Source organism: Saccostrea echinata, unplaced genomic scaffold (assembly GCF_033153115.1).
Source record: "Saccostrea echinata isolate AGI-Se365-2 ecotype Australia unplaced genomic scaffold, CSIRO_AGI_Sech_v1 ptg000051l, whole genome shotgun sequence".
In the NCBI taxonomy this organism is placed as follows: Eukaryota; Metazoa; Mollusca; class Bivalvia; order Ostreida; family Ostreidae; genus Saccostrea; species Saccostrea echinata.
Window position 1 is genome coordinate 3,516,026 of NW_026889800.1, and position 26,520 is coordinate 3,542,545.

At 33.5% G+C, this 26,520-nt stretch overlaps 1 protein-coding gene across 1 annotated transcript in view; it reads left to right on the forward strand.

Annotated features, from left to right (window-relative positions):
* Positions 1 to 26,520, forward strand: part of LOC133203486 (uncharacterized) — a 55,140-nt gene that overhangs the window by 18,326 nt on the left and 10,294 nt on the right. The window contains exons 9-16 of the mRNA XM_061339262.1: positions 7,974 to 8,033; positions 8,876 to 8,978; positions 9,205 to 9,363; positions 13,186 to 13,282; positions 14,887 to 15,181; positions 15,914 to 15,967; positions 21,513 to 21,665; positions 23,378 to 23,650. Coding sequence (XP_061195246.1) covers positions 7,974 to 8,033; positions 8,876 to 8,978; positions 9,205 to 9,363; positions 13,186 to 13,282; positions 14,887 to 15,181; positions 15,914 to 15,967; positions 21,513 to 21,665; positions 23,378 to 23,650 — 1,194 coding nt within the window. The remainder of the gene's footprint in view (positions 1 to 7,973; positions 8,034 to 8,875; positions 8,979 to 9,204; positions 9,364 to 13,185; positions 13,283 to 14,886; positions 15,182 to 15,913; positions 15,968 to 21,512; positions 21,666 to 23,377; positions 23,651 to 26,520) is intronic.

Genomic DNA, 26,520 nt, shown 5'->3' on the forward strand with positions numbered 1-26,520 from the left:
TTTATGTGGGTTTGGGCCCCTACCCCGACCCAAAACTGGTCGGGCCCCCTTTTCAAGACTCCTGTATCCGCCACTGAAAAAGAATGTGTTGTTCTCCTGGATGTCGATATCTGAATTATGTTTTAATTAAACACCTTGTCTAATATATCATGGGCGCCCATAATAGGACGATTATTTGTTTTTGTTTTTCAAAAAGTGGTTCTTACAGATGTTAAAAAAACTTATAAACGGCTAATTAATTATTTTATTCATCTACAACAAATGTTAGTTTAGTTCTTTGCTTACATAATCCAACTTTTATAAATTAACACGAAAGTCGTGCGATCGTATACAAATACTCAGAAGCAATCTTTCATATTTAATGAACGTATAGGTGAATAAATTTCCTCTCATCACTATACGTATACCCCCATCCTCGAAATAAATAGAAAGTTTTCCTTTCGCAGTCGGTTGGTTTTACCAGGTACATGTCAGTACAAGTGAGGATGGAGCTTTACAGAAGCAGGTGATGAATTCCGAGAGAGATAGGCACTGCCTATTTTATATACATGTACATTCCTAGGGACCTTGTTTTCTGAACCGATGTCACTGTTATTCAAAGACCTAGCTAGAAATTCTCTCTCTCTCTCTTTGAAATGCAGGCCCGTCGATTATAAAAAAAAAAAATGACAAAATAATTTCAATTTTTAATAAGTATCTCACCTTCCAAGCCAAAGACCCAAGGAAGCTTTTCTGTTCATAATTCTTCATCTTTGTTTGCTTTCTTGGTGTATATGAGCGTTATCGTCGTTGTTGTTCTAAAGCTACTTGTAAATTTTTCTCATTTTTATCAAGAACCACAGGACCATAACAACGAAAATTAACACAGAATATTTTTGGTAAAGTTTTATTCAAATGAAGGGTCAAATCCTCTTTTAACGGATACATGTAGTAAAAGTTAGATGGGGTCCAGGCGCGGATCAAGGAATTTTTTCAACGGGGGGGGGGGGGGAGGGGATCCCCCCCAAAAAAATTTCAACCCAGAAATTTCTTGACGACCCAAAAAAAGAAACTCTTTTCCCAAACGTGAAAAACCAATTTCGTGTGTGTGTTTGTGTGTGTGTATGGGGGGGGGGGGGTCGCTGACTTTTAAAGCTTCATACCTAAGACTTTTCATACCATTTTAACACAGATCCGCGTTTTCGAGGAAGGGTCCGCGTTTTCTAGGGGGGGGGGGCATGGTCACTTTTACTTGGCTTAGTATATGCATTTAACTGCCCCCAAGCCCCTCTAGATCCGCGCATGGGGTCATTTGAAAATAGTATTCTCAAGAACCCCTGGACTAGAATGAGAAAATTTCCAACATAGCATACATTCATTTTTTTTTCAAATATTGATTCCAGGGAGAAGGTTTGGGCTGGAAAGAGTGTTCATAATTTAACATAGGAATTTATATATCCCCCCAAACGAAGTGTGTGGGTTTGGGGTGGAGGTGTTTTGAGTCTTCTGGAATCACACTGTTCGTCTGCCTAGCTGTCCGTCTGTACGTGATAGTTTGCCAAGGATATTATAACTTTGCTATGAAGAAACTGGAAGGTCAACTTGGTACAAAGATTACTAATGATCCGAGGGTGTGTCATGGTTTTGATCCAATATCATTCCGGCAAGTTCAAGGTCACTGGAAAAAAATAGCAAGTATCATACTTGATACAGGAATTGCTTATGACAAAATTAAATGGTTTGACACGACCTTCATCCAAGGTCATTCCTGTAAGTTCAAGGTCACTGACAGAAAAGTGTAAGATTACTGTATGTGCTATAATTTTGGAAGCTCATACTTGGAACAAAGATTGCTTATGATCCACCGGTTTGAGATAACATAGTACTAGACAGGCAGAAGAAATGGCAAAATTCGTGCCTGGATTATAAATTTATAAGGGGTGGGATGAACGCAGGAAACTTTTTCTCAGATTGCTTTAGATGGGTTTGTCCTGACCTTGAACAAAGGTTTTTTCGGCAAGTTCAAGGTCACTGGCAGATAAATATTATTTTTTTCCCCATGCTATAACTTTGTTATATAAAATCACTGGAAGCTTTTACTTGATACAGAGATTGCTTATGATCCAAGAATGTGTTTTGACCTTGATCCAAGGTCTTTCTGGCAAGTTCAAGGTCACTGACAGAAAAGTGCAATATTCTTTTTTAGGTATATCTTTGTCATTGAGTATCACTGGAAGCTCATAATTTGTTCAAAGGTTGTTTTTGACCTTAACATAGGTCATTTAGGCAAGATCAAGGTCACTGATATAATAAGTGTAAAATTCAAAAAGGTCTAGTCGCCCACGTGGCGCAGTGGTAAGAGTGTCTGCTCTAGAGTCGTGGATTAAGGAGTTGATCCTTACGTTGCTGGTTCGAATCCCACTGTGGGATGCAGAGACCGATCCTTTGGATGAGACCGTACAAACTGAGGTCCTGTCTGGCAGTAGGTGCTGACACGAAAAAGATCCTTCACTGCTCAATGGCCATGAGTGCCGAGTATAGGTCAAATTTGGAGACCTCCATCGGCAAATGGTGGCGTCTCCATATGATTGAAGAATTCTCGAAGCTGACGTTAAACAACATACAAACAAACAAACAAAAAGGTCCATAATTTTGTAATAGAAAAAATTGCATGCATTTGCATTTCACTGAAAAGTTGATAAATATATCATCCAGAGTGTGTAATGGCCTTGACTTAAATTCGAGGTCACTTAAAATATGATGTTTTGGATGAATCACAGTCTGAAAGAATACGTGACTGTGATTTTTTTTTTTATGTCGGTGACATACAGATGGTGTTTGCTCTTAACCAGCTGCAGAATGTGTCATGGCTTGACGCAAGGTTATTTGGACAAGTTCAAGTTCACTGACGGGGGAATTTTACATTCCTTAACTGTCTTTCTACTGTTGAAACATTGAAAGTTGATGCCCCTTACAGGATTGTTTATAACCTTAAAATGTTGCATGACCTTGACTCAAGGTCACTATGTCCTGTCCGGAGCTCAGACGGAAGACCTATTCGTTGCATTGCAACGAGCTCGGCTCTAGTTTCATATATGTTTATATTGTAATTGTGTATTGTTTCTATAGATGTGGTACCTATTTTACGCATAAAATGCCGATGCAAGAAATGAGATTTCTAAGTTTCTATTGAACTATAAAAGTTGTGTATCAGATGTTTGAAGCAATGAATGAATTTTGTTTGTGATTAAATCAAAATTAAGTTGTAATTTATAAAATATAGTCTACATTTGCAAAAAAAAAAAAAAAAAAAAAAAATAAAGAATTCATTAATTTACAGGATAAAAATATTAATGCAAGTACATCTTGATAGTCAGTACATAAAACTCAAAAGGTTGTATTAAAAATATATATATCGACGTAAAATGAAATAACATCGTAAGAGTTGCTTTTATTCAATTTAATTACGCATGTAAAACAATATATTTAATCTAAAATGCTATCTAAACTATAATACACAAATGTATGTGTAAAAGTCGAGTCCCCCCCCCCCCCCCACGGCACTCCATAAAATGGAGTAGATTTTAGATTTTCAACAGTTCCTTCCACTACGCTTATCAGAAGTTTTAGTATATCCATGGACTAACAGAGTTCTACAACATCTCAGGAACAAAATGGACCGTAAGAGATGACACTCCTTTTGCACTCTTGAAACCTGAGGATTAAATTCTCTTTCCGTGCTGCGTCAAGAACTAAGGTGTTTAACACGGGTAGTGACAGTTCCTTTGCTAAGTCCTCAGCATTGAAAGTAAAAGTCATGGGTCTTTTGGATATTATCTTAAAGAAGGAGGTCCTGCCCCACGCTAGGTGTTGGTCAATACTGAAACCATGCATAAATCAAAATTGTGACACTTCACCTTAAGTGGATGATCTCTTTATCTAGGTGAAAAATTCTAAAATGACCTAAAGCAACATTCAATTATCAATCACTTGACATTTAGGAACCCCTTTCCTCCTTGGCGTTTTATTTTCTAAGACAGAACTACTGTTCTCATAACTTATATTGATGCTACCAAAGAAGTGTGATGAAAAGATTGAGTCCTCTCAACACCCAGTTAACAAAATACATGGATCCTATGTCACTCATACGGAAAAGTGTCCTTCTAAAAGGTCGAGGCGAGAATTTCCATTATGAAACCATCCCATCAGTAATTCTCTATCTATAAAAGTTACATGTGTACCCATAGAAAAATTAAGCTTATAACACAAATAGCAAATGCATCTTCCCGCTACAACAAAAATAGCTTTTATCATTTCTAGAACTAATAAAAAATATGCAGTACTCCTAAGGAAATACAAATACAAAGAATTAGCATAGATAAACTAAACTACCCTATTAATAATAATAATTATAATAAGTAACTTATATTCATACCTTATAGTCTATAAAAAAATTTCTTTATTTCTAGCAGATAGTTCAATGAGACTTGTCTTCACGTAATTTCATAACAACCAGTCATTTCAGTCCTTTGATTTTAGATTTTTTAAGTAAAAAGTTAACCTTTTTTGAGTAAACATGCATGGCTTATATTAATTCTTAGTAAATCAATAGAAACATGTACTCTAAGTGGAAGTTTATAATAAGAAATAATCTACATAAGCTGATATCCTCCATTGTGAGTAGTTAGCTTTTCCTGCATATATCGTAAAAATGAAGCGAAAAGTTTTTATTTACATGTCATAACCACCTTTAACCAAGTTGATAATTTGGTAGTCACTTTTTATGTTCATAAGAAGTTTACATGCAAATTTTGGTGTTGGTTAAAGGTGGTTATGACATGTGTAGGAGTTACCTAACACACCAACCCTCTTGAGTTTTCCCATTACCCTAATGCTAATACGGACCGATAGTACCTTACTTTGTGACCCTATATCATAACAAATACTTCTGTATCATTAACCAATCAACATTTATCATTAAACTGGAACATTAGCCTACTGACTCATGCAGTTTTTAAGGGAAAAAATACTATTTGAAAATTTGAAGTCATTGTAGGCCGCAAAACGGCCTTATAGAGAATGATCCTTTATATTTTAATCTGTATAATTTACAATTTTATCTGTTTAATTTACAAAATCAATTTGGTATAAGTAACAGGCTTTAAAGCCAATGGACCATGATTCCTGGATGACAAAACTTAATTTTGATTTCTTATTTAACAATAAATATGGAAATTAATTACTTATCAGATATTATATGTATGGATATAATACAAATAATAAGCTATCTAATATGACTGATATAGGTGAAGCTTTCATAGAATATTTGAATTATAAAGAATTATGAATTAAGTGGAAGTGAAGCGCAAATCAAACACAAAAATCTTCTCAATGATTATGATAGTGATATCATTATACGCAAATTCATTTGATGCGCTCAGCAGCTCAATTATTGATAGCATTAATTGAATTACATTCTACATGTTTTATGACACCAATTGAATTTACTTAGTATAACTGAATTGAACATTTTTAAATAACCATTAATATATTTATTATTTATGTATATACATGTAGATAATTAAAGTATATGAGTTTATATTAATTTTGGAACAGCATAAAAATTAATATCCTTTGATTCAATGATGTTTCTTTATTGTTACGTTCTAAAATCACCGTAATTTTAACTATCACATTTTACGACCCATGAACTGCAAATGAGAAGACAAAAATATTTGAGATATATATTTTTTACTGTTCGTCGCTCTTTACTGTAGTGCTAAAGAAATATACTGGATTGAAAGCAGATTCCCGATATTTTGCTGGGGAAAATTACGAAGCCCATGAGCAAATCGCCCATCCTTACATATCATATATACATATATAAACTTTTATGCAAACATTTGTGAACATCTCAGATTTATACTATTTTTCAAGTCATAGGTATAATACCATGAAAACGACCGTCCGATTATTACAGATTACAGTATGTTTTTTTTCAGATTAAAGTGTAAAATTTACAGATTAATGTGTAAAATTTACAGATTAAAGTGTAAATTTATCACATTAAAGTGTGTTCATTACATGTACATTACATGTGATAAGAACTTTCCGAATTTTCAATCCGTTAGACCTAATGACATAGACGCTTATGGTTTTATACCTTAAAAAAATCTCTAACTTGACTGTAACTTTGCAATAGAAGAAACAGCACTTCCACATGTTTACACAAGTGTATTATCTCTGACAAGACCTTTTTGAAAAAAAAGAAGGTCCAGATCTCTTAGTTTGATTTTCAAAAATTTTGGAAACAGACAAAACCCAACTACAGTAATTCAAGATTTTTCTCAAAAATGATTTTTACAGGTGGTGATATTTTAAAAAAAAAACTCTGTGGGTTCTTTAGAGTTATACGCTTTTCATTAAAAATACCTTTGAAGGTATGCAAGAAATCTTTCTCAGAAACACCTTTTGATTCTATCTAGCGACACTTTCTGGAAATAATCAATAACATAACCACTCGTATTTACATAAATTGAGATCCATAAAACTTCTTGGTTACGTAAATTTTCTAGATCAGTTAGAATACTAAACATTTTAGGACTTTGTGAGGACTTCAGGTGTGTACTTGTCATTGCTTTTTTAATGTAACCCATTCTGGAGGCAGCCTTATACCTTTCAAAGAAGCTAGTTGGTTTCTTTTTTAAAATTTAACATTTCATAGCTCTTGTTTATGACCTTACCGATATATAATTTCTAATTTTACACAGAATCTAACGTCTGACAACTGTGTGTTGAAATTCTTCCTTTTATTAGCTCATCCAGTTTTAAATCTGAAAAGGTAAAATGAAGTGAATAAATTGACCTTGGAGATCATGGCTCTGTGGCTAGATGATTTAATTGGGCAATGGACACGTGGTTATCTTCTGAGGAAGTCTCCTTATTATAAATGGGCTACCTCCATAGGCAATCCTGAGTCATGGTCCAAAATGTATTTATATGCTTTTTTAAATCACAGATCGTCATTTCTTCTCATTTTTTGTATAACTTAAATCCTTACAATTTCATTATTGGACTCGGATCTTTATTTTTTAAATAGCATTCTTTTATTTTTCTTAAATCATGGTGTCTTTTACGAAAAGTGGGGTCGCCCGCGTGGCGCAGTAGTTATAGCGTTGCTCTAGAGTCGCGAAGTAAGGAGTTGATCCTTACGTCGCGGGATTAAATCCCACTGCGGGATGTGGAGACCGGTCATTCGGATGAGTACAAACCGAGGTGCCTTATCGCAGTAGGTGTTGTAAAAAAAGGATCCCTCACTGCTCAATGGTCCTGCGTGCCGAATATAGGTCCAAATGTGCAGCTCTCCAACGACAATGATGGCGTCTCCATAATATCGAAAAATATTCGAGAGGGACGTTAAACAACAAACAAACAAAACGAACTGTGGGTGGCATCTACATAAAATATTGAGACGTTGATCAACTAGTACTTTACAAAATATATTTTCGTAAAAGAAACAATAATAGATGATCATTATACATCCTACATTAGTTATCTAATGTCATAATGCAGACAAAAACACGGAAATTTTTCAAACGAAGAATCATGGACTTTTGAGTTTGATTATTAATTGATATCTCCATCTTTCATCTTAATTAGCTTACACGAATGTAGAGTATTTGCCACGACTGAAATGTTAGAATTTACCAATTCTAACTTCTTGAACAGGTCCAAAATACTTTAAATGAATTTGTTGAAAAAAAAAAAAAAACAGAGTGTGTCATATAGATGTCTATTTTTTTTTTTTTTGGTCAGTCATTGTAATTAAAGATTGGTTCATCGTGTGATTTCTTATGAAACAAATTAAGTCATTTCTTTAAAGTAGAATTAAAATCTGATTGTGGCATTCACAAATGAGATAATGTCAGCATTTAAATTCAAGGTTTTTTTTAAATTTTCAAAGACTTGTTAAATGATACATTTTTTCATTACAGTTTTCATTGTATGATTACACAGAAAGGAGTAACTCTTCAGGAATGCGCTGGGTTTTAAAGGTAAAATAGTATCTTTTATTAATGATGAAGCATGCGTCTTTATTTGTGAAACCAATATATTTACTGGAAGCTGCCAACAAACTTGTACGTGGATATATTTTCTTTTGTGCCCGAGTGCATTGAAAAAAATGTCCACATTATCACTAAAGAATTTATGATAAATTCTATAGATTAAGAAAATATTAGAAATTTTCAGAAGTTAGTTCAAGAGTATTCTAATTACATTATGTATGTAAGCCCCCCCCCCCGACTTTCAAGAAATTAAATCATCTATTATTTTTAAAAGATTGAACCCCTATATCACTTCCGAGGGTGGGTGGATTATGGTCTTTCGTAAACAAAACCACATTACCCTGACTTCACTATGCTGCAACAAAATGTGTGGGTGGGGGTTAGGGAGGGGGAACTAGTCTTTAAAGAAGAAAGTGGAGGGGGACAGTGCCTGGGTTTTATGGTTTGTAACATAAAATCTCAAACCTTATCTTTGTTGAACGTATTACACAGTGATGATTGTAATGAAGTTTAAAATTATGCAGATTAAGAGATGGATTCAGTGTTACTAACATGTGAACCTTTTCTTTGTTCAATTTCCTGAATCTTTTACTTCCTTATGATGTTTTTTGATAAAAAAGAAATAATGACAACTGTAAGTTTTTAAATTTACAGTTCATTCACTTGAGAGATGAAAACTTTGCAATTTTATTTCTCAATCTAAAAATATTCACAGTGTTACTTTACAGTAACAATGAATTGTATTGTAATACCCCGTGTATAAATAAATAACATACAATCTTATTGTAATTTAGAAAAAAAAGATAAATATATGTTTATTTGTGTTGTAGGAAATGGGTGGAAAGAAAAAACTAGCAAAGCATCTTTTTGAAGGTGAAAAGGACTGTCACAAAATTGCACAGAAGATGTGTAAAAGACTTTTAAAATACAACGGTTAGTTCTTTTTCGTAATTATATGTTTGTGTACTGAATGTGTAGACGTCTAATATAATTCATGAGGTTAAAAAAGAGAAATTTCATATATGTATAATTTACAGACTATCTTGAAAATTAATTAAGAAACTTTTCCCAATGAATTTTGCAATTTGATAGATAATTTCAAAAAAATAATTAAACGTTCAGATTTCGACTTAACGTTTATTTCATTTCCAAAATGCAGAAACTGAGGATCCCAGATTATATACATACTGTAGGACTCAGAGAAGAAAGCAATACCTGAATCGACAACGTTACTTACAGGCAGTCCTTCTGTGGTCATTACTGACTCATAGACCGGACATTGCTACTATGGTCTGGCGGAGAGTGGCCAATCAGTTCTGTACGCTTTTGTTTCTTATTTTTGCGATTGCACTGCAACAAGATTTTCTTATCTGCCAAAATATTTAAAAATAAAAACTATATTGTGAAGCTCTCCAAGTGGTAGAGCTTATTATAATAATTTACTTTCAAAGGATGTCAGGATGTTCTCTTTATTTGCTCTTGTCAGGATTTGTACTCTTGTTTGTGTTTTAAGTCCAGAATAATCAGACTGACATTCCAGCTTAAAGGAACAGACTTTTTAGTGTACAGATTTATTGTTCATGTATAACCATCTCAGTGACATAAATACACACCAATTGTCAATACAACACACAAAGATCCACTTTGTTATACGTACACTAGTCTACAACATCAAAATAACCTTGGCTCTATTTTATAATTCCATCTCAGTGACATAAATACACACTATATATGTCAAAACAACACAAAGATTCACTTTGTTATACGTACACTACACCATCAATAGAACCTTGACTCTATCTTATAATTCCAAAATATAGAAATAGAGGGATCACTTTATCCGAAGTGTATATCCTGGGAATAACCCTTGATATATATAATGAAATGATATTAAACTCCTATGCAAAATAGAATTATGTTAAATCTCTTTATCAAGAGATCTCAATAATTATCAACGAAGTCCAGAATTCAGAGAAATAATCTCTAAATAATCTTGCATAATTACCCATCAATTAAAGACGCTAATTCCTAGTCATTATAAATCTGCGAAGTTAATTTGTACTAAATAGGTAATTAATCAAGGGATTAACCCGTTAATTAAAATACCGTTTATCTAAAGACGGAAGGAATAACCTTCTATTTCCTTACACTTACTTCCGCGATTTTAGTAACCTATATCTGCCAAAAGTAAAGCTGGAAAAGTACTGGCTGCTAATATAGACTTCTAGATCCACAGGGGTAACAAACGCGCAAGAAACCATCGGAGACACTATCGGTGCTTCCAAATAAAATAATTAATACAACTTTAATTATACATAAAGTAACATAACTGTAGACATTTTACTACAAAGAATCTTCGTCACTCAAATAAATGTCACAACCCAGAAGAAAATAGCAATATACATTCAAAAAGACCACCAGACGAAAATAGTCAGTGACCTAAGGACAAATGCATAAATTACAACTCTAGCGCGCCCTACAATCAGTTCCGATAAACTGGCAACCTACATGAAATATATGGAGATAACGAACATTATTCAAGCTCAAACGTCCATTAAACAATACTAAACAGGAGCAGAACAAACATGGACCTCCAAAACATCAGAGGTGGGATCAGGTGCCATGGAGGAGTGAGCATCTCATGCCGACCGGTCACACCAGCCGTGTGCTCCTTGTCATGATCGGGTAATAACGGAAAAATCCGTCGACAATTCAGTGTGTAAATAATTGTCTAACAATTAGTATGAAAAACGTCAGTCAGCATTTGACTCAATGATAAATAGTCTTTGCTGACAAGGTCATTGTATCGACCATAGAACTTACGAAATGATGACTTTAAACGAGACTGCTGATATTCTTGTTTTATCAACATGTTTGTTAATAATTAACCTCGTTTTAGATAAATAGAACATAAAAACTTCGTTATTTACATGACATATCAGTAATGTTCAACGATATCCCTGTAATAACTTACATAACGTAAATAAGTTGTAAATAACAATGCATCAAGTCATGAAAATTCATATATATACCACGTTATTTACAAACATTGAGCATATGTTAACTTAGGGGGCGAATAACAACACAAAATATTACGAAATCAGCTGATCACAGAAAACTATCAACCGTTTGCATAGATGATTACTACAAGTAATATTATTTATATTAACATGATAATGCTAGAAAATAAATATGCATATCAGAGACACATGACTCCACAATATTTAACTGATACGTTGAGGTATGCAAATGTGCTGTTCAATTTTTCCTTTACAAACAGAATAAACACGGCTTCAGTGTTTTACTTTAATTGAACAAACTATTTACAGTCCGAATAACCTCTAAATTGGAATTTAAAACAACAAGTTGAATTATGCTTTTAAAGGCTTTTTCTTAAGAAAAGTTGCTGTCAGATTCAGAATTTCTCACCAGGCGTGTACAGTAAATTGTTTTTTTTTTTTTTATCTCATTGTTAAATATTTGTTTAGGTCTGAGCTTAAAGCTCATTTGAACTTTTCTGGTGATATTTTGTCTGGCGTCCTTCTGTCCGTCCGTCTTCCGTCTGTCTGTATGTTAAACTTTTCTTAGTTTCGACTTCTTCTTAAAAACTTCTCGGCAAATTTCAACCAAACTCCCCACAAAGCATCCTTTGGGAAAAGATTTTCAAGTTTTTGAAAATGAAGGGCCACGCATTCTTCAAGGTAAAATAGTTCTTTAAAAAAAAAAAAAAAAAAAAAAAAAAAAAAAAATAGTGAAAAATTTATGTGAAATCTTATCGTAACGTGTATATTCTAATTTGTTCAAATTATGACCCACTAGTGTAGGGCAGGACAGATTGTAAGTGATCAAAGTTTCAATTACGAAGAAATAGAAAAAAAAAATCTTTAAAATCTTATTTTCAAGAACAGTAAAGCCAGGATGTCATTTTGATAAGAAAACATCCTCTGGTAGTGAAATTTCTTCAAATCATGACACCTGGGGTTAGTGTTCGCCATAATGGGGATTCAATGTTTATCTTAGGAATATATGGGAAAAAACTTAACTTTTATTATCAAGAAGAACAAGGCACTGATAGACATAAGTTATTGAAAATTCCTCAATTATTGTACAAATGAAAGTTCGTTTACATAATTAGGTAGGGGGGGGGGACCTTGGGGGAATAAAAAAAGAAACACCTGGTAGAATAAATGAATATCGGAGAAAATCATTAAAAGTCTTCTCTAGAACATAAAAGCCATAATAATTCATTCGATATGGAAACATCCTGAGGAAATGTAGATTCAGGTATGTTCAAATCATGACCCTGGACATAGGTGGTGCCACAATAGGGATTCAAACTTTTATAGAGGTATAATAGGAAAAACCAATCTTATAAATCTTTTTTCTTCAACAGCAAGGCCATGATTTGTCAAATGATATCGAAACATCCTTAGGTAGTGCAGATTTAATTTTTTTTTTGTTTAAATGATTCTAAAGGTGGGGGGGGCAAAATTTGGGATCAAAGTTTTATATAAAAAAATAACGGAGAACGATTGGGGATCGAAGTTTTAAGAGGAATACAAAGGAAAAAAAATCGCTCAAAATCTTTTTCTCTAGAAAAGCTAATCCACGATTAGTAACATTAATATTGAAAAATCCTCAGGTAGTGAAGATTCAAGTTTTTTTCAAATCATAACCCCCCCCCCCCCCCCACACACACACACACAACCAAAGGGAAAAGGGTACGTGGGTCCATAAGCTGGGGTTCAAGGTTTTATCTAGGAATATACTAGGAAAAAATCTTAAAATATTTTCTTCGCCAGAATAGCAAAGCCACAATTGATATATTAATATGGAAACATCAAGTTTCAAGTTTGTTCAATCAAAGACCACTGGTGGTAGGATGGGAGATCGAAGTTTTTCATAAGAAGAAAGGAATTAAATCTTTTGAAATAGTGTAGATTCAAGTTATTTATAATCATGACTCTCTGGGGAAGGTAGAACCACGTATTTATAAAAAAAATTCACCTCAGGAATATTTGACAATTTTAAGAATATGCGTATAGGAGAGAAAAAAACTGCCGAAGAAAAAGCTTCAGGGCCATATTGACTCAGGTGAGCGTTGTGTCCTATAATCCACTTGCTTTATATGTGATTATAGATACTGGACTTGTGAGTGCAATAATTCTCCAAGAGATGTCCTCCATAGCCACATTGAAGGATGAGGAGTTAGCGATGAAGCTAACTGAACATTCAAAGTAAAAAGAAAATCTTTTAATGTTGTGCACTTATTCTAAGCATTTGATATGTTAGTTCAACAGTGAAAATTAACCTTTAGAAAATCTATTCTGAACAGAACAACTGAAATTGAAAAATAAATACTAAAAAAGAAGATATATAAAATTGAAAATAAAGATCGAAATGTTTTATAATTTTGCAGAATGAAAGACTAAAGGATGTATGCCGTATATGAATAAAACTCTGCTGATAACTCGCATTAAACTTTTCAAATTTGTCATTTTAGTTCAATATATTCATTATTTTAAACAATATAGAAAGAAGAAAAATGTTTTGAGATACAAGGCATTAAAACATGACGGAAATCAAGACTTCTTTGAATTTTTCCCAGCCAATGAATAAGAAATTTCTTTCTTTCTTTGAGAACTTATGATCTAGAACTAAACGTTTCTCAATATTTTTAAGGAGACTATGAAAACATCAAAATGTGAATAGATAAAAGTGGGTTAGTATGCAAAAAATGGATGTATATTTTAAAAGACGAAGCCTAAAAAGTTCCGAAAAATGGCTGACACCTCAGCATAATCGGCAAAATACATCCTTAAGCACACGATAAACCGAAGCACTGAATGTTTGTTTTCCTTATACTTGATCTTTTCGAACATTTCAAGGAAAACTATGCAAAGAATTTATTTTTCTTAAATATTATTGAAGAAGTATTATAGATAAAACATGAGATCAAAATGTTCTACAAATTTGTTACATAATTACTAATTTAGTCACGTATAAGACATATAAACTTAATGTAATATTTACATGTACAAAGGGCTCAGCTTAGCATTATAAGAATCAAATAATTAATATTTACATTTCGAAATGTTTTCATTAAGATTCTTTACAAATTAGAAAAAGTTCATGTTCTCATTAACTAGCGTGGGATGAGTAAGAATATTTCCATTGTGATGTGACAGAAGTCAAAAAATAGTGCAAACCTTTTTTTTTTTCAAAAATGAATGACAAAAATATATGGCAAATCATCAGAAAAATAATGTAAATAATATATAAGATATGAATTTAATTTTTGAGAATTCATGAGGTACATGAACTACAACGCTTCACGCCGTCACGGTCAATATTCTACGGGGGGTCACTTTTCGTCGTTACACCGGCGTGAAGCGTTGTAGTTCATGTCCTCATGAATTCTCAAAATTTAAATTCATCGCTTAAATGATCACTGTTTTGATCTTTATTGAGCTCTGAGGGACACTTTTACGTAGAACAGATATGTTTGCAATTATCTCTTTTTTTAATAAAAATAAAAATGTACTACAACGAAAACGGAAGGCCTTATGGTGATAAGTGGATTCATCAATTCAAAAACACTTACAATGTAGGTGTATTTGATAGACAGGTACATTTTTGAGTGACTTAGCTCACACAGAATTAACTTAATTTGTTGCTGTTTCATGGTCTTGAGAGAATGGAATTCAGTGATATATAATTTAGTTTTCTTGGGATTATGTCATTTAAATTGGTGTCATTACATTTTAAACTATTTTAAAATAATATTACATCTCTATGTATGCGTTTTCTAATTATTCTAATATTTTCACTCATTTGGCAGAGCGTTTATAAACCGAGCATTAAATATGATGGACAATCTTTATCGGACCGACCGAGATCTTGCATTTGAAATCTTGGACGAATTAGACACAGTATGGACTATCCAAGCCCGACCTCTATCATTTGCATATGAATCAAAGATGTACGATATCATAGCCCATCCATGCTCTGTTGGTCTGATGGATAAAATATGGTATAATGGTCTAATTCCGAGTGGGATGTCGATAAGATTTTGCAAAGATTTTTTAGTAAGTAGCTGTAGTTGCTTATTTCGTGTGCCTACACAAAACAACAATGTTATGATTTGCAAACTGTTTTTATTCATACAATTTTATTTAAGCTTAAAATCCAAACCAAAATTACTGTACAGCAGGAAATTAACTCGCAGAGTTAATATTCGCTATATTCGCGGAAATAAAAATTCCGCGAAATCAACATAAAGTGAATAATTCTTCAAAAATCAATAAGGATAAATTGAAGAAATATTATCGATATCTGTGATTAGATTCGTTAACTCTATCTGTGTTTCCTTGCAAACATAAAAGCAGTTACATGTAATAAGACCGTCTTCCTAATTATGCGGTGTACGGATCAATCACTAATAAGTAGTTGAATAAATCACTTGAGTATAGAATCATATGAACGTATTTCATAAATATCTAATAAAAAGAAAGAAAAAAAACAAGAAAGAAAGAAGAAAATTTATCTGAATGCGTAACATTGTAAATCGTACATTTTGTCCTTTAATCGAAATTAGTACGGCGTTTCGTTATATTTAATCGGGTTCAGAATCGACACAATACGCAAGGAAAATACTTGCAGTGCTGGAAAAAGTTTTTGTACAATTTTCCTTTCCTCGAATTCAAACGACCGCAATTTGCTGCAAATTGAACAAATCGCGATCTTTTCCGACCGCGATTTTAACCTGCTGCACAGTATTGAGTTCAGGATTTTTGAGTGTTATATGAATTATGTTGATGAACAACAATGAAATGTACAGTGTAACAAATGCTGATTTTGATTTAAAGGAACAACCACGCGTCGCAGGATCTGCCCCCTGCTTCCACTTCGTTCTACATTACGTGAGTAAATTCAGGACTAACTTATTGTTCAATAATCATTAATACCCCTCTACTGTTTCCCCTATATAATCCTTCATCGATATATGTGAATAATTTCTCTAAAAATTGCTGCGGATTGCTAAGTGCTCATTTTGCCGAGCGTAAGCTACGGTATTCTAGTGAGCCTAACCCTAACCCTGAATGGTTTGACAGTGATCTGGTCTGACCGTAAGGTACATCAAGAAACAACATAAATATAGACGAATTTTGACTGCTTCCTTGACCCGAATCAATACAACATATAAACCATTGCTCACAATCAATTTGGTCACTGATGTTGTAAAAATTAGCATAAGCAAATCCGTACTACAACACATGCAAAAAATGTGTATAATGATCCATGATCAATTTTTAAATATTCTCCAGTCCTGTGCAATTTCTTTATAATTCATATTGTTAAAAAATGCCTGATTTTTTTTAAAGGAAGGGGGAGTTATTACACGTCCATAGAGCATAAAATCTTAGGGTAAGTCAGGGTAATTTCGATCACCGTTTAATTTCGAACACAGGAACACAACACAACACAAAGATCTACGGAAGTGTTGAGACAAGTTTAATTAACCCATGCAACATGCTTACTTATTTTTAAACAAATTCATTGTTTTTTTATGCATTTTTAACTCCTAAAGCAAAAAAAAAAAAAAAAAAAAAAAAAAAAAAAGTATGAAGAAAAAATCATTCTCAATTACTTTGAATCTTTTTTAAACTAGTGCAGTTGAAAACAATCGTGTTTTGTGGATTGAAAGTGGTCGAAATTACTCCAGTCTACCCTACCTTTTGTATTCTAACAATATCGGTATTTATTTATTATCATAACAAGAACTTACTCAAAGAGTCATAACACGTCAAGATGATAGGCACAGATCATCAGCACATATGGTTTAACGCTAGGTAAAGGCCTTTCAATGCAAATTATTCAGAGAAAGTTTTGATTTATTTTCTTATACATACTTAGTACCCACGATAAGTTATAGCCAGTACACATTAGGATGTAATATTATGACGTCATTGTTCTTACCTACTGGGGGAATAAAACACATCAACAAAACAGCTTCGGCGCGAGGGATTATCCTTTTTACATAAAAATTGTATATGTATAATGCTAAGAAGGATATCCTATAGATTAATAAAACTGCTGCACAGATCCTAGGTAATTTCTCATTTGATCCAAATTTGAGGAAACTTACACCGGACTGTGCATTTTTACCCTGTTTCAACTTAAACCTGTACAAATGGTAATTAAATAACTGAGCTGTTGATATTTGTGCAGCAATACCAGCAATCCTTGGATTATTTTACTTCTAGATATACATTATTTCAGTTTAATAAAATAGAGCATGCCCTTGCGCCGAAGCTGTTTTGTTGATGTCCTTTAAAATCTTGTGTAGTAAAGAAAATGCGTCATAATATGACGTCATAATGTGTACTGGCTATATCATGTCGTGGGTACCAAGTATGTATTAGACAATACGTTTTAACCTTCCCTGTAGAATAGGTATAATACGTTTTAACTTTCCTTGTAGAATAGGTATAGTCCTTAGGCATTTAAATTAGTTTATTTGCATAGAAATGCCTATACCTAGCCTAAACTCACTTGCGAGATCAAATGAGTCAATGTTGATGTGATAATCTGCTTTTGTCAACGAGGTGGGATACGGCTCTTCGGATCAAATTAGTGTTATAAAAATAATTTTTTTTTATATGTTATGGAGCAGTTATGCAAATTTTTTTCATTGATACACGAAATAAAAACGTCATGTATACTGTGTGATTTGTCACCAGTTTCAAAGAAGATTGATATGGATTTAAATAAACACAGTTTGGTGATACGGAAAGTCGGATCACACCGTCAATATATTGCTTAAAATCAGCAGTAAAACTGAGCTATACACGTTTTTCTATATAATAAATATCTTTGAACTTGAAATAAAAGACATTACAGATTCGGACACATCTGTCTTTTATGTTTGGATGTTTTACTAGAAATGAAATTCATGGCAACGTTACAGGACAAACACCACCAAATGTTTTCCCATAGACTTCCATACAAAGTTTAGCTCCTGTCACTGATTCATATATTGAAATTTGGGCAAATGAATTTCTTGCGTGAAAGTTCGAGATCTTGCAAAACAAAACATGCCAGAATAAATATACCGTGTCGCGGCACTTCTACTTTCAAATTCCATTTGTTTACAACTAGGTGCGTTCAGCACAAAATGAAAATCTCTAACTTAAGTGCATCCCTCCCTTCAAATTTTTACTTTTAACTCCTATATATCTCAAACAAGCTTAAGTCTTGATATGAGCTTTTTATCACCCTTATTTCACTTGTCAAATACATAACAAGTCTTTTCTCTTAATGACCAATCATATGCCCCTTAAAATTTTCTTCTCCGCACAACTTTGGGTGTCCAAAATGTCTGCTTCCATGTATATGCTTATGTAAGTGTTTTTCTAACAAAACTTAAAGATAAAAGTGATTACCTTGGTCTTTCTACTTACATTTTTCTTATGTATAAAGCAATTTACTACTACCACCTGTAAATGAACTTTATGTTCTACAATTTATTCGATACTCCAACTTATCCAACTTATACTCAATGTTCCCTTTCTAAGGAAGAAATTCTTCAAAATCATAATTATGTCAGTTTTGAATATTTTTAATATTCCAAACAATCAAAATGAATTTGATTTACCATATCTATATTGGATTCCGAAACTTCATAAATATCCTTACAAACAAAGATACATAGCTGGTTCCAGTAAATGTTCAAACAAGACTCTTTCTTCACTCCTCACTAAGATATTAACAGTAGTGAAGGAGAAACTTCAAGAGTACTGTGCAACAGTATATTCGAGAAGTGGTGTAAATCAGATGTGGATACTTAATTCCAAGGAACTTTTGGAAAATTTGAAATCACAAGATTTTACCAAAATCAACAGCTTAAAAACTTACCACTTTTCAACTTTATACACAACCATTCCCCACGATAAATCAAAATCCACGCTTTTTGATATCATTGACAGCTGCTTTTTCAATAAAAATGGAACTCATAAATTTACTTACCTTGTCATTGGACATTTGCAAAATTATTTTGTTAAAAAAAAACATTCTGATTGTACACACAAGTACTCTGAAGTTGACATTAAAAAGATGCTTGAGTTTCTGATTGACAATATCTATGTGGTTTTTGGAGACCAGGTCTTCCAACAATCTATTGGAATTCCCATGGGTACCAATTGCGCCCCGTTATTAGCAGACCTTTTTTTGTATTCCTATGACGCAGAATTTGTCCAAAATCTTTTACATGAAAGGAAGACAACACTTGCTGTGGCCTTCAACTCGACATTTAGATATATCGACTACGTATTGTCAATTAACAATGGTTATTTCCTTTCTTATGTCGATACTATATATCCCAGTGAGCTTGTGATAAAAGATACCACAGAGTCTGACACATCTGTTTCATATTTGGATATTTTACTTGAAAAAGACGTTAATGGTAATCTAACAACCAAGCTTTATAATAAACGTGATGACTTTAACTTTTCAATCGTCAACTTCCCTTAAAAGGCCCTTTCACAATTGGCTCACGAGAACTTTACAACACTTTGCGATTGAAATTTTTTAGCTTCACACGAGCTCTCGCATACGTTGCACGATGTTTCGCATTTTTTGCATGCGTTTTATTAGTCGCATCAAGTCTCCTCAAAATAGTGGACATGCACACTATTCAGACGCGACCAAATGCGATCCAAATTACCGCCAAGCAACGCACGAACATTAGTACGAACGTCTTACAACGTTTTGTGTACTCGTAAGAGTGATGCACGATTTTTAAAGGTCGTAAGATGAATTGCAGCTTTCTATGCGTGTGTTTTGCGACCATGAGACTGTTGCTCAACGTGTCTCATGTAATCTTGCACGATTTATCAGCTTCAATTTTCCATGCATATCCATGCATATATTAAATATATACACCATACATATTAAATATTTACACCAATACGATATCAAACCGCCGAAACACTTTGCTGTTACATGTATAATAATACAGTCAATAATTAATTACGCATATTCTAAACGATAACAATATTAGAAGAAATAAGCACTGTGTCGGGTTCTCTAAATTTAGAATTGCGTGGCTGATGGATGTTGCCTAAATGCACTCGAACGAGTATTCGTACCATGGAACGCATGATCGCACGAGCGCCGCACGTCCAATCGCATTGGCGCACGTTCAATCGTCCGATCACCTAATCATTCGCGCGATCCTATCGCATTATCTTACAACACTCGCTTTCATTGTATATCAGACCCATATAGACGCAAGACAAATCGCAAGATTTAATGCGTGTGTATCGTACAACGGTCGCTGTAGATCTTGCGATTTCGTACGAACACTTTTTCATATGCGATTATTTCGGCAACAGTTTACGATCCAAATCAATTTTTTTCGGTCACACGAATATTTTATCGAGTCTGCTCGCTAATTGCGAAAGGGCTTTTACTTATGCAGCAATATACCTTCGTCACCTGCATACGGGGTTTATATCTCTCAGTTGATTCGATACGCAGGAGCATGCTCTACGTATGTACAATTTCTAAAAAGAGGTAAATTATTGACAAACAAGTTGATGAAAGAAGAATATCAGCAGTCTCGTTTAAAGTCATCATTTCGTAAGTTCTATGGTCGATACAATGACCTTGTCAGCAAATACAATTTATCATCGAGTAAAATGCTGACTGACGTTTTTCATACTCATTGTTAGGCCATTATTTACAAATTGAATTTCCGACGGATTTCACCGTTATTTCCCGATCATGACAAGGAGCACATGGCGGGTGTGACCGGTCGGCAGGAGATGCTCACTCCTCCATAGCACCTGATCCCACCTCTGATGTTTTGGAGGTCCGTGTTTGCTCTGCTCCTATTTTGTATTGTTTAATGGACTTTTGAGCTCGAATACTGTTCGTTATCTCCATATATTTCATTCTCAAGAGAATAATCTACGTACAAACTATTTCTTAAACGAAGCAAGCTATTAACAAATAAGTTGATGAAAATAAGATATTTACAGTCTCCTTTAAAGTTAAGATCTCCCAAATTCTTTATGTGAACTTGTTAGCAAATATTGTCTGCCGTTTTCAATTTGTGAAGCAATTTTTTCACAATGAATTAGCCGTATACCTTTTTTGTTTGTTCGAGAATGAGAAGGAGCACAGGGCGGTTGGGACCGGTCAATAGGTTATGCTTACTCCTGCGTGTTACCTGATCTCTTTTCATATGGTTTTAGAGGTCTGTGTTTGTTCTGTTTCCAATTTGTACTGATCCAATGGATTTTTGAGCTTTATTACTGTTCGCTATCTTCATATCATTACATGTAATATTTTATGATAATTGTTATTGTACAAGTTAAATGTATCCCCCCCTTTTTTTTTTTTTTTTTACACTTATTTCACAGGTTAAAGGTTTGCTGTTGTGTAATGTTTCCTTTTTCACAGGTTTCCTTTGCAGTGATCATTCTCCTGTACAGCTATATGTTGCTGACAAATCTTAAAGAGTATACAGAAATGTCCTTGTTCTTTCAAATGTCTGAGAACGTCCTTTATATCTGGACAGGCTTTGATTTCCTCAACGACATCGTCAGCGTTATGGTAGTTTTCATCTCATAATCATTTTCTGTATTATTTTATTCAAGTAGCATAATCAAGAAAGACAAAAATAAGGCGAGGTGATTAAAAAATCTCCAGAGCCACTGGGCCAGAAGAGATAATACTAAAGTACTCAAATCATGGTTCCAGGGTAGGATTGGGTCATAATAAGGAATAAAAATTTTCCGTTGAAAAATATAGGAAACGTAATTCTAAATCTCCTCTCAAGGACCAGTGGGCCAGAAGGGACCAGAAGGCATAAAACGTAGTGAAAACTTCCTGAGATAGCATAGATTCTAAATTGTTCAAAGCATGGCCCCGAAATATAGGTTTGGACCACAATAGGAAATCAAACTTTTACATTTAGATATAGGGCCATTTTTTAAAAAAATGTTTGGTTGCCCTCTCCTGACCGACAGGCTAAAAACATTTTTAGCCTCCAGAAAACTATTATTTTTTATGCATTCCAAAAAAAAAAAAAAATAGATTTCGAAAATTCAGCATGTTATGATGTTATGAACTTTTTTGGGAAAAAATTTCCCCACCTTCCTATTTTTTCCTATTTTTTCGGTCTAAGTCGGAAGAGGGCAACCAACAGTATTGTAAAGTTGGCGTAGAGGAAAAATATTTTTAAAAAAAAATCTAATTACATGTAAAATGTTTTTTTTTCTCATCAACCAAAGGCAGAAGAGATGAATTTTAGGTAAGATTCTAAATTATTGTAAACATGGCCTCTGGGGGCAGGTCGGGTCATACCCTCACAAAAAATTACTTTAGTTAACTATAGTTTACTATAGTAAACTACACTTTACTATAGTATCAAAGTTTTTTTTTACTGTAGTAAATCAAATTATTTTCACTATGGATTTCGGATCGTTATATTTTTTGTTCTTCAATTCATACATGCACATTTTGTATATTAAATGGAAGTATTATTTGTATATTCACAGATTATTTCTAAGTTTTACATAACTTTAATCGAATTAAACAGATTGTAAGCTTCTAAATCGCTAAAAAAAATTCCAGATTAAAGTTTCATGGAATATCAAAGTATCAAATATTTCACTATAGTTAACTATAATTAAAAAAAAAACCCGCAAAAAACCAAAATCATGCTCTACGCACGAACAATTTCTAAAACGAGTTACTAACAAAGAAACTGATGAAACAAGAATATCAACAGTCTTATTTAAAACCTTCACAAGTTCTATGGTCAATACAATGACCTTGCCAGCAATAGTAATTCATCATTAAATAATTCAAAATATGATGAGGATTTTCAAACTAATTGTTAAATTATTATTTACACACTCAATTGTGTACAGGGTTTTTTTATATTTCCCGATCATGACAAGGAGAACACGGCGGGTATGATCGGTCGGCAGGGGATGCTCACTCCTCCATGGCACCTGATCCCACCTCTGATGTTTTAGAGGTCCGTGTTTGCTCTGCTCTTGATTTGTATTGTTTGAACGGACTTCTGAGCTTGAATACTGTTTGTTATGTCCACATTTCATCAATGTTTGAAAAATATGCTTTATATTTACTTTTTGGAGGGGGGGGGGGATAAAATAAATGAAAGTATTAGATACATTGTTAACTAAAATGGCTGTTCGATTTTAAACTTATGGAAAAGAGAATGTTTTGTAAATTAGCATGAAAATGGCCGTGCAAATTTTCATAAAAGAATTACAAAAATTATTTTCCTTTTTCAGGGAGTGTTGTGGAAAAGAACCGAAACAAGGAGAAAATGTAGATACAGATTTCTCTCTCGATTAAATGATATGTGGAAGCTCTTGGGCCTTTTTTGTGCCCTTCTTGTCGTTTTGACGATCACATCCAGACATAGCTTAGATATTAATTTCATAATGCCAAGATTTGCCCCTCGCTCGGCAGCCCTTTTACTGCTGTTCTCGTATCTTCGGTACATGCGTTTGTTTGTTATTCACCATTACACAGGAATTACATTCGTTTTTCTGAAACACATGGTAGGTATAATCAAAGTTTATCTTAATTTGAAAGATATTGATGATATTTGTTAAAGCGAGGAGAAGGTCAAGAAAATAACACTCATTTAAAAAAACATGTATCCCCCAGTAACACCTATGTTGATTGTAAAATATTTGTCTTGATTTGAATGCGAGGATACTATTAAACAAACAATGTTTTAGATATCTGGTCCCTTGTTTACACTTTTTATTATCATAAAACAAATTTTTCCAACAAACTGTTGGAGATCCGGTGGGCACTAATTGTGCTCCTTTTTAGCTGACCTGTTTTTGTATTCCTATGAAGAAGAATTTATTAAAAAACTTCTACCTGAGAAGGGGAAACACGTTGTGGTCTTCAATATGACGATCTGATATATTGACGATGTTCAATTAACAATAATTATTTTCATTCATAAATCGACTCGATATACTGTAAACCAACTTTTATTCGCGTGCGAGAAATATTCGCGTGTTTCACGACCTATTTTAACTCGCGAATATTCATCGCCACGAACCATTTATTTTGCTTTGTATTTGTAGAGAAAGTTTCCTCAGTCGTGAAAATTAATCGTCGCGGATTGTTTTCAAGGTGACGAATAGCGAATAAAAGTTGACGCGAAAAATAGTTGGTTTACAGTATACCAGTGAACTTGAAATAAAAGATACCACAGACTCTGCCACATTCGTTTTCATATTTGGATTTGTTACTGACTATAGACGATAAAGGCCAACTAATAACTAAATTGTACGACAAACGAGATGATTTTTCCATCGTCAACTTTCCTTATTTAAGTAGTAGTATTCCACTATCACCTGCTTATGGTGTTTATGTCTCCCAACTTATTCGCTACTAAAGAGCTTGCTCTGAGTATGATCAATTTTTAAAGTGAGGCATCCTACTCACTAATAAGTTGATGTTAAAGGTATTTCAGCATCCTCGATTAAAGCCAGCATTTCGTAAATTCTATGTTAGCTATAATTACATTGTTAGCAAATATATTCTATTATTTCGTCGTATTTTGGCCTGTTTGTTTCATACTAATTGTTAGGCTTTTGTTTTTATACTGTATTTGAATACGGAAAGTCTACCTGATCAATACTTAGGGCTCACGGCGGGTGTGACCGGTCAACAGGGGAAGTTGTCTTCTCCTATAGGTACCTGATCCCACCTCTTGAATTTCTATTGGCCTATGTTTTGTGCCCTCTTCACTTATTTGTATTGTTTAGAGTATTTTTGAGATTGATCACTGTTTGTTCACTTAACCTTTTACATATGCTTCGATTTTCAATTACGATAAAGTTAAAAGTGGAATCATGATACGACGGTCGTATGCAACATACAACATACAAGCAACATACAATTGAAATTGCTAAATGTAAAAAAAAAAATACTTTATTTTTTCCCTAATCGAAAACTATTTAGAGTCCTAATCATTGTAAACCGCAGGGTCTTCATACCCTAACAAAAAATACTATAGTAAACTATAGTTAACTATAGTTTGCTATAGTTAACTATAGTAAATCAAAGTTCCAAAGTTTTCACTATAGTAAATCAAAGTTCCAAGGTTTTTACTATAGTAAATCAAAGTTCCAAAGTTTTCACTATAGTAAATCAAAGTTCCAAAGTTTTCACTATAGTAAATCAAAGTTCCAAAGTTTTTACTATAGTAAATCAAAGTTCCAAAGTTTTCACTATAGTAAATCAAATTTCCAAAGTTTTTACTATAGTAAATCAAAGTTCCAAAGTTTTTACTATAGTAAATCAAAGTTCCAAAGTTTTTACTTTGGTACTAAAGTTAACTATAGTAAACTATAGTTAACTATAGTTTACTATAGTATTTTTTTGTTAGGGTACTGTCGTTGAAAGTAAATTCACTTTGAAAGTTAAACTACACTTACTTAAATCTGTTTAAAAATGATGTCTGCATCAAGAAGATAAAAATAAGAAAGTAAAGCCGTAAAGCCAGAGCTTTGAACAATTTTATTTTCGAGGTTTTGGTAGGCAAAATTTATTTTATAAAAAAAAAAATGCCCAATAACTTGTAACCACAGTAAAAAAGAATTCTCAAATTTCGCGAGGAAAAGGGGGGATGATTTCATTTTTGGGTATGATCATATAAGGCTATCAAATTTTCGGGAACAAAAAAAAAAGATAAGGGGGGGGGGGGAGAAGAGGAAGCAAGCATTGTAAAATTAGGTACCTACTTAAGAGCAAAGGTCTATTCTGGGGAAAAAATGGTGAGTAAGGCCCTCATGTCCCCCTACAATAGCGAGTGACCAAATCAGAATGCTGTCTTTGGCATAACAACCTCAGGCAAACAGTTTGATTCTAACGTACGGCAAAATGCATTGCTCTCGAACCCAGTCATTAAATGTGTAATATTTAAATTTGCTGAATATGACTACTGTCAATGTTTCATATCAAACTTTAAAATCTTGAAAAGTGGGAGGGGCTGGCATACATTTGAAATTCCATAAAACTGCCAATAATTCAGAGCATTTTTCTGTAAGGATATATAAGGACTGTGACACACATGATCTCAGCTTTTAAATATGTTCAGATGATCTTTTCGTTTGGTGGAATTTGCGTAAGCGGGCAACCATCCTACAAACATACTCTTATGCAGTTTCCATGGAAAAGGGCACAAATACGAAAAATTGATATTTTTATCCTTATGGAAACCCTAGTATATTTTTTGTAAAGGGACAAATGAAATTAACGACTACATTTGCATGATTAAATCTTACTGATTTCAATGGTGCTGCAGAAAATTCAAGAAAATCCATGTCTTGCGTACCAAAATGGTTTAGTACTTACGAGAATGGTAGAGAGGATATGGTCACGCGCTTGCGAATGGTTGGACGAG